This window comes from Xenopus laevis, chromosome 9_10L (genome assembly GCF_017654675.1).
Source record: "Xenopus laevis strain J_2021 chromosome 9_10L, Xenopus_laevis_v10.1, whole genome shotgun sequence".
Classification (NCBI taxonomy): domain Eukaryota; kingdom Metazoa; phylum Chordata; class Amphibia; order Anura; family Pipidae; genus Xenopus; species Xenopus laevis.
Window position 1 is genome coordinate 136,966,168 of NC_054387.1, and position 16,857 is coordinate 136,983,024.

Sequence of the window (16,857 nt, forward strand, 5' to 3'; positions counted from 1 at the left end):
AGTTGTAAGTGTGTAAGTTGTAAGTGTGTAAATTGTAAGTGTGTAAGTTGTAAGTGTGTAAGTTGTAAGTGTAAGTTGTAAGTGTGTAAGTGTATAAGTTGTAAGTGTGTAAGTTGTGAGTGTGTAAGTTGTAAGTGTGTAAGTTGTAAGTGTATAAGTTGTGAGTGTGTAAGTGTGTAAGTTGTAAGTGTATAAGTTGTAAGTGTGTAAGTTGTGAGTGTGTAAATTGTAAGTGTGTAAGTTGTAAGTGTGTAAGTTGTAAGTGTAAGTTGTAAGTGTGTAAGTGTATAAGTTGTAAGTGTGTAAGTTGTAAGTGTGTAAATTGTAAGTGTGTAAGTTGTAAGTGTGTAAGTTGTAAGTGTAAGTTGTAAGTGTGTAAGTGTATAAGTTGTAAGTGTGTAAGTTGTGAGTGTGTAAGTTGTAAGTGTGTAAGTTGTAAGTGTATAAGTTGTGAGTGTGTAAGTGTGTAAGTTGTAAGTGTATAAGTTGTAAGTGTGTAAGTTGTAAGTGTGTAAATTGTAAGTGTGTAAGTTGTAAGTGTGTAAGTTGTAAGTGTAAGTTGTAAGTGTGTAAGTGTATAAGTTGTAAGTGTGTAAGTTGTGAGTGTGTAAGTTGTAAGTGTGTAAGTTGTAAGTGTATAAGTTGTGAGTGTGTAAGTGTGTAAGTTGTAAGTGTATAAGTTGTAAGTGTGTAAGTTGTGAGTGTATAAGTTGTAAGTGTGTAAGTTGTAAGTGTAAGTTGTAAGTGTGTAAGTTGTGAGTGTGTAAGTGGGTTTTGTTTTTGTTAAATTAATGGTGAAGGATAACACCTGTATTAGTCTCACTCATTCTTTTTCCTCCCCCCCAGCACCAAACTTCTATATTCCCCAATACTGACTGGAGAGGCATTAGCAGCTTTAGGGGCAATAAGTGAGGGGCAGTAAATAAAGGGCAGTAAATCAGGGGCAGTAAGTGAGGGGCAGTAAGTCAGTGCCAGGCTTAGTGGATTAGATGTCAATCAAACCTTATAGATAAAATGAGCCACTCATGTCCCTGGGATTCTGAGCATAATCAGACTGATCTCTCTGTTATTAATAGTTTGTTTTATAACACAAGGCAGGGTAATGTGATGTGAGGAGCCCACAGTACAATTATTATATAATGAAAAGCCAATATTAATTCCATGTACAGTTTATTTTTATCATGACAATAATAAATGTCATTACGCAGATACTCCCCTACCACAGTGTATTTATACGGCAATAACTAATGAATATTCATAAGGAAATCCACAGAAGGTGTGTTTGTATTGACGGTGAGTATATATATATATATATTCCCTGTAGGTATCAGAAGACACACACACAGCAATATACAGAGGGACAACAGCAGATATCAGATATCTCCAGCTACAAATCATAAGGTAATGACCTGTACCTGAAGGAGAAGAAGAAGCAGAAGAAGGAGAAGAAGCAGAAGAAGGAGAAGAAGAAGAAGGAGAAGAAAAAGAAGAAGAAGCAGAAGAAGGAGAAGGAGAAGGAGAAGAAGAAGAAGAAGGGGAGATGAGAGGCACAAACAACTTTGCTAAACTGAACCAGTTCCTCAGGATTCTGGGAATTCTCTGCCTTTTCCTTCAGCACCAAACAGGTAAGTTCTATATTCCCTGACTGGTAGGGATGTAGCGAACGTCGGAAAAAAAGTTCGCGAACATATTCGCGAACTTGCGCAAAAACGCGAGCGGTTCGCGAACGGTTCGCGAACCCCATAGACTTCAATGGGAAGGCGAACTTTAACATCTAGAAAAGACATTTCTGGCCAGAAAAATGATTTTAAAGTTGTTTAAAGGGTGCAACGACCTGGACAGTGGCATGCCAGAGGGGGATCAAGGGCAAAAATGTATCTGAAAAATCTGCCTGTGTGTGCTTGGAAGAGATAGTGTAGGGGGAGAGCTGTTAGTGATTTCAGGGACAGATGATAGTAAGTTTGCTGGCTAGTAATCTGCTTGATACTGCTCTGTATTGGAGGGACAGAAGTCTGCAGGGATTTGAGGGACATTTTAGCTTAGGTAGCTTTGCTGGCTAGTAATCTGCTGTTCTCTTTAAACAACTGCCATACGTTGACCTTGTAGGCATTGTTTGCCCAGTTTTTTTGGACGCAGCCACTGAAGCACAGTTGCCAGAAAAAATATGCCATATAAATGCTGAAAATAGTCATTTTTCGCCATACGTTGACCTTGTAGACATTGTTTGCCCAGTTTTTTTGGACGCAGCCACTGAAGCACAGTTGCCAGAAAAATTATGCCATATAAATGCTGAAAATATAAATTTTTTTGGTTGCAGCCACTGAAGCACAGAGGCCAGAAAAATTATGCCATATAAAGGTCGTTGACCTTGTAGGCATTGTTTGCCCAGTTTTTTTGGCCGCAGCCACTGAAGCACAGAGGCCAGAAAAAATATGCCATATAAATGCTGAAAATAGTCATTTTTTTGGTCGCAGCCACTGAAGCACAGTTGCCAGAAAAATTATGCCATATAAATGCTGAAAATATAAATTTTTTTGGTTGCAGCCACTGAAGCACAGAGGCCAGAAAAATTATGCCATATAAATGCAGAAAATATGCATTTTTTTGGTTGCAGCCACTGAAGCACAGAGGCCAGAAAAATTATGCCATATAAATGCAGAAAATATGCATTTTTTTGGATGCAGCCACTGAAGCACAGTTGCCAGAAAAAATATGCCATATAAATGCTGAAAATAGTCATTTTTTGCCATACGTTGACCTTGTAGACATTGTTTGCCCAGTTTTTTGGTTGCAGCCACTGAAGCACAGAGGCCAGAAAAAATTAAACCAGTAGGGTTTGCACCCTAGTTTGTAACGGTGGCGGAGGGAGGAGGAGGACGCTAAAGGACAGCTGTGTGTGGAGTCATGAGGCTTGAAGAGAAGGACAGCTGCATAGAAGTCAGAACAAGTCTTCCGGCGTGCAGTAACCCTCCGAGATCCACCCCTCATTCATTTTAATAAAGGTCAGGTAATCGACACTTTTGTGACCTAGGCGAGTTCTCTTCTCAGTTACAATCCCTCCTGCTGCACTGAAGGTCCTTTCTGAGAGCACACTTGAGGCTGGGCAAGACAAGAGGTTCATGGCAAATTGTGACAGCTCTGGCCACAGATCAAGCCTGCGCACCCAGTAGTCCAGGGGTTCATCGCTCCTCAGAGTGTCGATATCTGCAGTTAATGCCAGGTAGTCCGCTACCTGCCGGTCGAGGCGTTCTTTGAGGGTGGATCCAGAAGGGTTGTGGCGCTGCCTTGGACAGAAAAACATTTGCATGTCTGACGTTACAGACTGGCCAAAGGGCTTTGTCCTTGCAGGTGTGCTCGTGGCAGGATTACTGGCACCTCTGCCCCTGGAATGTTGATGAGTTCCTGAAGTGACATCACCCTTAAAAGCATTGTACAACATGTTTTGCAGGCTGGTTTGTAAATGCCACATCTTTTCGGACTTGTGGTATGTTGGTAACATTTCTGACACTTTATGCTTGTACCGAGGGTCTAGTAGCGTTGCGACCCAGTACAGGTCCTTCTCCTTAAGCCTCTTGATACGGGGGTCCTTCAACAGGCATGACAGCATGAAAGACCCCATTCTCACAAGGTTGGATGCAGAGCTATCCATCTCCGCTTCCTCATTATCAAGGACTGCATCATCCACGGTCTCCTCCCCCCAGCCACGTACAAGACCAGGGGTCCCCAAAAGGTCACCACTAGCCCCCTGGGAAGCCTGCTCCTGTTGGTCCTCCTCCTCCTCCTCCACAAAGCCACCTTCCTCCTCTGACTCCACTTCTGGCACCTCTCCCTGCGTTGCAGCAGGTGCCTGGGTTCGTTCTGGTGATTCCGACCAGAAATCGTGCGCTTCCAGCTCCTCGTCACGCTGGTCTACAGCCTCATCTGTCACTCGTCGCACGGCACGCTCCAGGAAGAAAGCGAAGGGTATTAGGTCGCTGATGGTGCCTTCGGTGCGACTGACCATATTTGTCACCTCTTCAAAAGGTCGCATGAGCCTGCAGGCATCGCGCATAAGCACCCAGTAACGGGGGAAAAAAATCCCCAGCTGTGCAGATCCAGTCCTACCACCCAGTTCAAAAAGGTACTCGTTGACGGCCCTTTGTTGTTGCAGCAGACGTTCCAACATAAGGAGCGTTGAATTCCAGCGAGTCTGGCTGTCAGAAATCAAACGCCTGACTGGCATGTTGTAGCGCTGCTGAATGTCAGCAAGGCGTGCCATGGCTGTGTAGGAACGTCTGAAATGGGCCGACACCTTTCTGGACTGGGTGAGAACGTCCTGGAATCCTGGGTACTTGGAGACAAAACGTTGGACTATTAAATTTAACACATGTGCCATGCAGGGCACATGTGTTAAATTGCCTAGTCTCAACGCTGCCAACAGATTGCTTCCATTGTCACACACCACTTTTCCGATCTGCAGTTGGTGTGGGGTCAGCCACCGATCGGCCTGTGACTGCAGAGATGACAGGAGTACAGATCCGGTATGGTTTTTGCTTTCCAGGCACGTCATCCCCAAGACAGCGTGACAACGGCGTACCTGGCACGTCGAATAGCCTAGGGGGAGCTGGGGGTGCACAGGTGTGGAGGAGGAGAAGGAGGACCCAGCAGCAGAGTAAGAAGAAGAAGAAGACGAGGTAGAGAGCGATGGAGGAGTAGAGGTGGTGGCAGAACCGCGTGCAATCCGTGGCGGTGACACCAACTCCACTGTTGTTGTTGAGCTACCCATTCCCTGCTTCCCAGCCATTACCAAGTTCACCCAGTGGGCAGTGTAGGTGACATACCTGCCCTGACCATGCTTGGAGGACCATGCGTCAGTAGTCATATGGACCTTTGGCCCAACACTAAGTGACAGAGATGCGGTAACTTGGCTCTGCACATGTTGGTACAGGTGTGGTATTCCCTTTTTAGAAAAAAAATTGCGGCTGGGTACCTTCCACTGCGGTGTCCCAATTGCTACAAATTTGCGGAAGGCCTCAGAGTCCACCAGCTGGTATGGTAAAAGCTGGCGGGCTAAGAGTGCAGACAAGCCAGCTGTCAGACGCCGGGCAAGGGGGTGACAGTCAGACATTGGCTTCTTACGCTCAAACATGGCCTTCACAGAAACTTGGCTGGTGGCAGATGACTGGGAATGGGAACAGGTGGTCAAGGTGGAAGGCGGAGTGGAGGGTGGTTCAGACGGGTCAAGGAGAGCAGAGGTAGAGCAGTAAGATGCTGGACCAGAAGGAGTGTGGCTTTTAGTTTGCCTGTTGCCTTTGAGGTGTTGCTCCCAAAGTGCTTTGTGCTTGCCGCTCATGTGCCTTCGCATAGAAGTTGTACCTATGTGGCTGTTGGGCTTACCAAGGCTCAGTTTCTGACTGCACTCATTGCAAATTACAATGCTTTTGTCAGAGGCACACACATTAAAAAAATCCCACACTGCTGACTTTTGGAAGTGTGCGATCTGGCGGTAACAGTAGAAGTTGGCGGAGTTGGCGGTATTGGCGGCAATGGCGGGTGCGTTGGCCGGCTGAACACAGGTGCCGATACATGTTGTTGCCCTGCTGATCCCTGCGGGCTGTCCTCCCTGCTTCTTCTAAGTCTTATTCTCCTACTGCCTCTCTGACTCTCCGTCTCTCCATCTGAACTACCCTCCTCTTGCTCTCTTCTACTAGGCACCCACAAAACATCAATCTCCTCATCATCATTCTCCTCAGATGCATCAATTTCTTCTGACACATCACAGAAGGAAGCAGCAGCGGGGACCTCCTCCTCATCACTCATTATGTCCATCTCTATCGTGTTCTCTGCCAGAATTAAATCTGGTGTAAGGTCCTCATCTCCTTCATCTTCTTCTGGCAATAATGGTTGCGCATTACTCAGTTCAAGAAACTCATTGGAAAATAACTCCTCTGACCCCAGTGAAGAAGGGGCACCGGTGGTGGAGGAAGTGTTACGTGGGGTGGCCATAGCAGTGGAGGATGAGGAGGATGTTGTGGTAAAGTTAGAAACGGTAGAGGATGGGGTGTGCTGTGTAAGCCAGTCAACTACCTCTTCAGCATTTTGGGAGTTCAGGGTCATTGGCTTTTTAAAACTGGGCAATTTGCTAGGGCCACAGGATTGCATAGCAGCACGGCCCCTAGCACGGCCTCTGCGTGGCGGCCTGCCTTTGCCTGGCATTATTTTTAAAAAAACAACAACAACAACAAAAACTCAGTTGGTTTTTCTGGAAACGATAATACACACAGCTAGATGGCGGGTTGAAGAAAACACTGTGCAAATAATGCCTACAAAGTCAACGTATACACTACTACAGCGGTGGATACGGATTACGTAAAATATATGAATGCTGCTTGAAAAAAAGTAACTCAAGTGGTTTTTCTAGAGACGATAATATTATCAATATTTAGACAAAATGTGAACAAGGTCACACAGCTCGATGGCGGGTTGAAGAAAACAGTGTGCAAATAATGCCTACAAGGTCAACGTATACACTACTACAGCGGTGGATACGGATTACGTAAAATATATGAATGCTGCTTGAAAAAAAGTAACTCAAGTGGTTTTTCTAGAGACGATAATATTATCAATATTTAGACAAAATGTGAACAAGCTCACACAGCTCGATGGCGGGTTGAAGAAAACAGTGTGCAAATAATGCCTACAAGGTCAACGTATACACTACTACAGCGGTGGATACGGATTACGTAAAATATATGAATGCTGCTTGAAAAAAGTGACTCCGGTGTTTTTTCTGGAGACGGTAATATTATGGATATTTAGACAGAATGGGAACAAGGTCACACAGCTCGATGGCGGGTTGAAGAAAACAGTGTGCAAATAATGCCTACAAGGCCAACGTATACACTACTACAGCGGTGGATACGGATTACGTAAAATATATGAATGCTGCTTGAAAAAAGTGACTCCGGTGTTTTTTCTGGAGACGGTAATATTATGGATATTTAGACAGAATGGGAACAAGGTCACACAGCTCGATGGCGGGTTGAAGAAAACAGTGTGCAAATAATGCCTACAAGGTCAACGTATACACTACTACAGCGGTGGATACGGATTACGTAAAATATATGAATGCTGCTTGAAAAAAAGTAACTCAAGTGGTTTTTCTAGAGACGATAATATTATCAATATTTAGACAAAATGTGAACAAGCTCACACAGCTCGATGGCGGGTTGAAGAAAACACTCTGCAAATAATGCCTACAAGGCCAACGTATACACTACTACAGCGGTGGATACGGATTACGTAAAATATATGAATGCTGCTTGAAAAAAGTGACTCCGGTGTTTTTTCTGGAGACGGTAATATTATGGATATTTAGACAGAATGGGAACAAGGTCACACAGCTCGATGGCGGGTTGAAGAAAACAGTGTGCAAATAATGCCTACAAGGTCAACGTATACACTACTACAGCGGTGGATACGGATTACGTAAAATATATGAATGCTGCTTGAAAAAAAGTAACTCAAGTGGTTTTTCTAGAGACGATAATATTATCAATATTTAGACAAAATGTGAACAAGCTCACACAGCTCGATGGCGGGTTGAAGAAAACACTGTGCAAATAATGCCTACAAGGCCAACGTATACACTACTACAGCGGTGGATACGGATTACGTAAAATATATGAATGCTGCTTGAAAAAAGTGACTCCGGTGTTTTTTCTGGAGACGGTAATATTATGGATATTTAGACAGAATGGGAACAAGGTCACACAGCTCGATGGCGGGTTGAAGAAAACAGTGTGCAAATAATGCCTACAAGGCCAACGTATACACTACTACAGCGGTGGATACGGATTACGTAAAATATATGAATGCTGCTTGAAAAAAGTGACTCCGGTGTTTTTTCTGGAGACGGTAATATTATGGATATTTAGACAGAATGGGAACAAGGTCACACAGCTCGATGGCGGGTTGAAGAAAACAGTGTGCAAATAATGCCTACAAGGCCAACGTATACACTACTACAGCGGTGGATACGGATTACGTAAAATATATGAATGCTGCTTGAAAAAAGTGACTCCGGTGTTTTTTCTGGAGACGGTAATATTATGGATATTTAGACAGAATGTGAACAAGGTCACACAGCTAGATGGCGGGTTGAAGAAAACACTGTGCAAATAATGCCTACAAGGTCAACGTATACACTACTACAGCGGTGGATACGGATTACGTAAAATATATTATGGCTGCTTGAAAAAAGTCACTCCGGTGTTTTTTCTGGAGACGGTAATATTATGGATATTTAGACAGAATGTGAACAAGGTCACACAGCTAGATGGCGGGTTGAAGAAAACACTGTGCAAATAATGCCTACAAGGTCAACGTATACACTACTACAGCGGTGGATACGGATTACGTAAAATATATTATGGCTGCTTGAAAAAAGTCACTCCGGTGTTTTTTCTGGAGACGGTAATATTATGGATATTTAGACAGAATGTGAACAAGGTCACACAGCTAGGTGGCGGGTTGAAGAAAACACTGTGCAAATAATGCCTACAAGGTCAACGTATACACTACTACAGCGGTGGATACGGATTACGTAAAATATATTATGGCTGCTTGAAAAAAGTCACTCCGGTGTTTTTTCTGGAGACGGTAATATTATGGATATTTAGACAGAATGTGAACAAGGTCACACAGCTAGATGGCGGGTTGAAGAAAACACTGTGCAAATAATGCCTACAGGGCAAATAATGCCTAAAAGGTCAACTTATACACTACTACAGCGGTAGTAAAATAAAAAAAAGTAAAATAAAAAAAAATGAATATTAAAAAAAAAAATTAAAGTTGGTGCTGCTGAACTACTAGGAGCAGCAGATTAGCACACCAGTCCCACTCCCCAACACTGCTAGACTAATAGCACTGGGCTCTTATAGTAGTAGTAGTAGTAGTAGTAGTAAAACAACAAAAAAATAAATAAAAGCAGTCCTTACAAGGACTACTGTTATTGCAGCAGTCAGCAGATGAGATCAGAAGCAGGACAGCTGCCCACTGCAGCTACATACAGAGCACTGCAGTAGAAGGTAGATTACTAGCCAGCAAAGCTACCTAAGCTTAAATGTCCCTCAAACCCCTGCAGACTTCTGTCCCTCCAATAACAGAGCAGTATCAAAACGATTACTAGCCAGCAAACTTTCAACTGTCCCTGAAATCACTAACAGGCAGCAGCTCTCTCCCTACACTATCTCTTCAGCACACACAGGCAGAGTGAAAAAACGCTGCAGGGCTTCGGTTTTTATAGGGAAGGGGAGTGGTCCAGGGGAGAGCTTCCTGATTGGCTGCCATGTACCTGCTGGTCTGGGGTGAGAGGGCAAAAAAAAGCGCCAACAATGGCGAACCCAAAATGGCGAATGTCGCGCGACGTTCGCGAACTTCCGGCGAGCGCGAACACCCGATGTTCGCGCGAACAAGTTCGCCGGCGAACAGTTCGCGACATCTCTACTGACTGGAGTGACATTAGCAGGTACAGGGGCAGTTACTAAATAAACTTAATCCAGCCGGCAGGTTTGTGCTCCTCACAGACACATTTTATTATTTGTATTCATTTGTATTCATTTATTCCACTTTCCACTATTTCACCTTTCACTTTTTTAATATTTTATTCGTGGACTCGAGGCAGTAGATTCCTATATTGTCCCTGGAGATTCACTTGTTATTTCTTTCTACCCTTTGATGCACTTTGGCTGCAGGGAGGGCAATAAAGGGACCCCCCTATCCTTGCAGAAATTGGAGTCTGAAGACCTTTGCCCCTTGCAGGTTTTTTGTCCTGGGGAGTTGGGGACAAAGGGTTGGTCTTTACACCGTGTCATGAGAAAGTGATTTAGGGGCTCTGCCCCCACTGCAAGACTAGAGGAGTCTACCTGCACCATTGAGACACTTTATTGTGATTGGAAAGAGTTGTTAGTTGTGATGTTATAATTAACACAGTCGTGTTGTTTTACCCCTATAGTAAGTACCACTGGGTCTCCATTTTGCCACTTCTACAGGAGGATCACTGATCTGATCTGAACGTACTCGTGTGTCTGGGCAACAACATCTGGCTCGTCCCATATCTAAATGCAAATGTGAGAGAAGGGGGTTTATTTAGGCACTACAAGTAGTGATGGGTCCAATTTTTGATGTAGGCATCCGTTTATGGATGCCAGTGCTCATTTGCCGGCGAAACTGCGCCAGCGTCCAAAAAAAATTGACACCAGCGTCCATTTTGTTTGGACGGCAGCAAATTTTCGCTGGCAAATTTATTTTCCGGAGGCTAAAAACGGGAATTAGCAGTGAATTTGCCCATCACTAACTACAAAGTGTAGAACAATGTCCCTATGATCTGTTCCACCTGAAGTCACAATGATCTTATCATTTTATGCAGAGTAATAACTGGGAAACATTTAGTTTAATGTGTTTTAAAAAGATATATATATATATATAAATATTTATTATTTACATATGTTATATGCATAGAAGCAAACGTGTATAATACCAGCTACATGGGCATTGTTGCAATAGCTAATAATGAGTGGGATTCAACCATTTGTAAGGGGGACAATAAACAGGCCACATGGAGATTGCACTCAACTGTGTATCCAGGACCTAAACCTTATCTGTTTTTGGTACAGGCCAGGTGAAAAAGCAAAAGCTTAGTCAGCTGAAGCAGGAATCAGTAGAGCAGGTTCAGTAGAGCATTTGGATCAATTTTAATGACTGCATGTGTTGAGTGTGTGTCCTCATTAAATCCTTGCTTGTAGGATTCAGTGCGTTAGCAATTAAAGTTTCCATGCAAAAGGAAAAAAATAAAACAATGTGACTTTCTAAAACAGAACCTTCTAGAAGATCCTTTTTCCATTCTAGAATTCAAATACTCATCTTCTCACCATGATCATTTCCCTTTGAGGAGAATAGGGAGAAACTCTGAATCAAGAGGTGGAACAAGACACAATTTCCAATACCTGCAGGTACAAGCCAAACAACAAAGGGACTGTGGCCAATGGGCATTAGGGATGTAGCGAACTGCCGTTTATGTGTTCGCGAACGCCGTTCGCGAACACCGGCAAAAAATGCGAACAGTTCGCGAACTGTTCGCGAACTTCGAACATCCGAAAATTGTTCGAATCGAACGATCGAAGCCATTCGATCGAAAGATTTCATTCAATCCAATGGCTTCGATCGTTCGATTCGAACGAAAATCCTTCGATTTTAGCGATCGAATGGTCGAACGATTTTGACGCGAACGCCTATTGGCGAACGTCGCGCGACGTTCGCGAACATTCGGCGGACGCGAACAGTCGAAGTTCGCGCGAACTAGTTCGCCGGCGAACAGTTCGCTACATCCCTAATGGGCATCACCTCTGGATTGATATGAAGCAAATGTACATGGAGAATTCTACATCTGAACCTTCCCCAGATCAAAGCACAAACCTTCTCCATTTGTTGGTTCCACAGCCAAAATCTAAATAAAAATGAAAAGGAGACATCATTGTATATGGAGAAATCTCATTTGTAGATGTTTTTTACTCATATGATGAGGTCCATAATGTATAATATTTGTTTTATCTCTACCTGCAGGTGCTGTTCTAGAGGTGACTGCTCCCCCCACCCAAACTTCTTCAAAGGGATCTGACATCCTAATTCCCTGCTCATTCCATGTGGATAAATTCCCTGCTGATCCCAAACTCTTGGATGTAAAGTGGTCTTTCAATAGCAGAATAATTCTGATATACAGCGATGATGTGAGCACAACAGATCCCCGGTTCTCTCTCAACTCAACTACAGCCCCATGGGGAGTGGCCTCTCTGTCTGTGTCTAATACACAGGTATCTGATGGTGGGAGATACACCTGTACAGTCACTTATGGTACTGAGTGGCAGGAGAAGGAGATCAAACTCATAATCCAAGGTACGGATCCATAGTTTCGTGCATTGATGTGTATTACACTCTCATTTCATTCTGAAGGGACATAAGATTAAGGATATTGATTAAAATCCATAGAAAACTAGCAGTTTTGTTTGTTATAATATTCTGAAATGACATCACTTTTATATCACTTTAATAAAAGTATCAATGATCTGTTTCAGCTTCCCCGCAGATTAACATCACTAATAATTTTGTTCTTGAGAATGAGGAAAGTGCCCTGAGCGCCTCCATCACCGGCTTCTACCCCCAGGACATTGACATTAAGTGGCTCAGGGAGGGGGAGATAATGGCTGGTGGAACTGTGCTCACCCCCCAGAGAAATGCAGATGGTACATACCGAGTGATCGGCACACTCACCATTGTACCCACCAAGGAGAACAGGAACCAGATCTTCTCTATCAGGGTCCAACATGAGTCTCTTTCTGCTTCTCTTCAGAAGGACTTCCATCTGCTCTATGCAGGTAATGATTGATATTTAGCTTTTACAATTTTTAATAATGATACACTCACACTACCTACACCACTTGAATTCAAAGCAGATGGATTCAGGAAGCTGAAGGCCAAGGTTCACTCTACCCAAAGAATACAGTATATACAGAAGAGGACAAGAGTAAAAGACTCATTTACTAAAATGGTTCAGAGAACTGTAATACCTGCCATTGTCTGGCCCCAGCCTAGATGACGTATTATACCAATTGTGTTCCCAACATAATGTATATTATAATGTATATTATTTGCTTTATCTCTACCTGTAGGTGCTGTTCTTGAGGTGACTGCTCCCCCCACGCAAACTTCTTCGAAGGGATCTGATATTCTGATTCCCTGTACATTCCAGCTGAATAAGTTTCCTGCTCACCCCAAACTCTTGTCTATACGCTGGGATTTCCATGGAAGGAGAATACTGACATACAGTGATGGTGCAAGTACATCGGATCCCCAGTTCTCTCTCAACTCCAATTCAGCAACACGGGGAGAGGCCTCTCTGTCTGTGTCTAATACACAGGAATCTGATGGGGGCACCTACACCTGCTCAATCACTTATGGTACCGAGTGGCAAGCAAAGGAAATTATACTGGAAATTCAAGGTACTGATAAAATAATATTTACAGTAATATCCTTTTCAGGGGATCTAGTGGGGGTAATGATGGACATTTAGTTTTTACTTTTTTTATTAGTGGTACCCCTAGTACATACTAATACAGAAATGGCAACAATATCTAAAGGTTTTTTAGTACTACAATATAAAGTGGTTTCAGGAAGCTGGAGGATCTCATGAAGCCATGTTCCCCCTGCCCCTAAAGTAAATAAATACAGAAGAGGACAAGGCAAAACTCAGGTACTAATTGCCATGTGGTCTTCCCACGATGCAACATTTTATCCCAGAAGGTTAGTGTGTTTGTCCCTGCAGAGGTCAGGCACAAATCATTGCTCTCCAAATCAGAGATAGGGACTGGAACACTTAATGACACCACCACAAGGATGGATACAAGGTTTATCATAAAGGCAAAGTGAAGGTGGCCATGGGAAACTCAAGGAGTCTCTAGGTTATGGTAGCGACTTTACAAATCCTTGAGCTTTGTAGATAAACAAAGTGAAGTAACAGTAAAATGTAACAATATGAAAAGTCATATCCACGTGAATCATGGGTAACCCCAGTATAAATACATGTTCTCCTTTGGCATAGCCTGTCCAGATTGTTGCTTCACTAGCATAAGGGTAGGCTGTAGTACTGAATGTCAGCCAATGTTGGAATCACAGATGTTTTGGGAACAAAAAATAGTTATTGACCTCTCCTTGGGTGAAAGGGCAGTTCCTAAGAAGTTTTATTTCATTGAGTGTCATGAGGTTACCTGAAGATAGTGGGGCCTGAGATATACAGTAGAGACAATTAAAAGTGAAGGCCGGAGGGTTAGTTGTTGATCTCCTCATGGTTGGTCCTTTTGAATAATCTTCCATTCAATCATAACATGCCCAGCTAAATAAAAAACAGACAAACAAAATTGCAAACTTCCATCTTTATGTAAGATTACAGGATTGGTTAATACATTTTTCTGCTGAGGGGGATTATTGTTATTTTTTACAATTATATGAGCAATTGGATGGGCGCCAGTCAGTCAGACGTTTGGGGCCAAAGAAGAATTGATATGAAAGTTTTAACAGCAGCAAATTACTCAGATTGGCGCTTGGCTTTAGCACCTGCCACCAGAAATAATCTCCAGGAATAGATATTAATTTAATCCAATAACAGAACATCCAAGACTATTTAATCCAGTTATTCTCATTGCAGGAGAAGTGATGGTGAAATGTTCATCAAAATTGACTTTTAAATTAAAAGCGTAGGCATCTTCACTGCCTAAATATTGTGTTGATGTTTTGTTGATTTATATAGATGTATGCTGCCCCTTTAATGATTATAAGTGACTAATTTATCCATATGTAATTGGACAGAGCCACTGCTGGAAAACAATAGATTGTATCAGGCTGTAATTTGTGTGGTGTCTCCTCTCTCCCTGTAGATCCCGGCAGTGCTTTCCTAACAGCGGGATCCACACTTGCATTTCTCTTGGTCATAGTGCAATTATTTATTTATTTATTTACATCATAAAGTATAAAGAAGAAAGAAGGTAAGTTCTTGTTTTAGTATTTCTATTCTGGCTGCAGTGCTAATGTTGCTCCTGGTGTAAATAGAACTCACTCACACTGACCCTGTGACTTTGGCTATCCTTTTGAGATTCGAAGAAAATGATAAAAATTGTGAAATTTCTCATAACTGATACCAACACCTTTTAGTCGATCAGCCTCCCAGAGACCTGGAATATCCTAACATGAAGGAGGTGATAGGTGCTTATCCACTGGGTTCCACCTATGATTCAAATTAGTGGAGGAGGAGACACAAGGAGTAGTGAGTGCAGTAACCCACTAGGGTAGTGCCGTAAAACGATGTACTATGTACTATTGTACATCCCAGTTACAAGAGGGAACCAACGTTTTCTTTAAAGATGTCACTGATCTGTGCTTCACATCACCATTTATTTCTAGGTGCTAATAAATGCACAAACTGTGTGTTGTTATAGACACAGGGCTACTACTTTGAAGTTCCTCTCTATCGCAAGTCACTATTAAGTGCTACTCTCTTGTCTGGGCCCTCACAGAACCATTGGAGGAAAAATCTCCAAAGTTGACCTTTATCCCTCATTCACGATTATTCTCAGGTGCCAGTGGTTCATAAGCAGTAAGACTATGTTTATTGAAGAACAAGAAATAGAGTAGGGTTCCTCCTTAGGGGCAGATTGATTAAAATGTGAGATTGGAGCTAGTCAGAGGAAAACTCAACCACCTTCTATTCATTCCTATGGGATTTTTACAAGTGTATTTATCTAATGGTGAACTCTCACCTCTCACTCATTGATAAATACACTTGTAAAAATAGTAAGTGAGTTTCTCTCTGACTAGCTCTTATCTTGCATTTTGATAAATGTGCCCTATTAGTATATAGAATATTCATGGCAGATCATCACATTTCACAGTTTCACACAGGTATATTACTAACACCAAAGGTGTCTCCACTCAGTTTACCAGGATCTCATAGTTTGCCACAAAGGCTTTCACTCACTAACCCTCTTGAGTATGGTGGGTGTCTCCTGGGGAACCTTCATTACAATCTCATTATAAAAGAAATGTTCTTATTTATTCATCCTGACATGTGGAGGAGCTGTGATTGGCTACTCACTATTAAATCACACTCACCCCCAGGGCACAGGGAAAAGTCCCCTCATTTCACCAACAAAGAGATCCATTCAGAACACTTTGGACATGTAGTCTTGAAAGTCCATTTTACACCTGTAACCATCAATGACAATTTAGTAAGAAATTATATCTTTTCATTAATTTGCATTTACCTTGTGTTTCCAGAGGAACACAGTTCGTAACAACCAGAAGTTTTACTGTCCCAACAGACGACACAATGGACACCAAATAAATGTTGGAATATAAATAAATGGTGGCGGTGAAGGATTAATCAATCATTGGATTCAGGAGAAACTCAAGCAAATATCTGAGTGTCACATCATTAGTTACACTGAGATTCCCTGTGTTTAGCCAAAGGGTTTCTTTTGGTTGTTGTATAAATACTTGTGTATCTGGAAGGTACAACTTCTGCTGAGCCGGAATGTGTCGTAACCTACACCATGAAGGAAAAGTCCCAGCAATTCCATGAGAAGGAGGTTGAGAGACACAAGTCAGATGATGGACACAAGAATTGTAACACATTTCATCAAAACTGCCCCTGTTTAGCCCCTGGGGGCATATTATAAAGCACAAGCACTTTGTCCTCAGTCTAAGCTGATCAGACATCACTCATACAGGGAAACCTGGTGTATTAGTTCCTATAGTTTCACAAATGAAGGCTGGGAGAGAGAGGTAACATGACTTATCTCTAGTATTGAGCAATCACAGAGCTGATTTTACCATGTTACAAAGGGGCAGATTTATTAAAGTGTGAAATTAGAGCTCGGCACAGGAACCCTCCAGCACTTTCTATTCATTCCCAGCGGATGTTAAGAGCAATATTTACAGTATCAAGTGGTAAATTCTAACTTCCACACATTAATATTAATATGATTCTAAAGATCCCAAAGGAATGAATAGAAAGTGGTAGAATGTTACTGTGCGGAGCTCTAATTTCCCACTTCTATCCCAATTGAGAACCGTAGGGGCATCAAAAAGCATCTGCTTTAACTTAAGAGATGATACTCAAATTTTTTAATGGGAATCTTGGCTCTTCTAGAGTATGGAGTTCAGTTGCTCTCTTCACATCAATGAACTACTAATTTATTGTTTTGCTGTATAGGGCTTTGCCCTCAAGGAGCGCTATACAAATAAATACATATACATACATACAATGAACCC

General features: G+C 42.5%; 1 gene segment (V, D, J or C); it reads left to right on the forward strand.

The window, feature by feature from the left end:
- Nucleotides 1-1,003: 1,003 nt before the first annotated feature.
- Nucleotides 1,004-16,812, forward strand: LOC121398244. The segment is given in 6 exon segments: nucleotides 1,004-1,625; nucleotides 11,602-11,931; nucleotides 12,111-12,410; nucleotides 12,705-13,034; nucleotides 14,466-14,573; nucleotides 15,862-16,812. Coding segments are annotated over 5 exon segments (1,134 nt in total).
- Nucleotides 16,813-16,857: the final 45 nt, after the last annotated feature.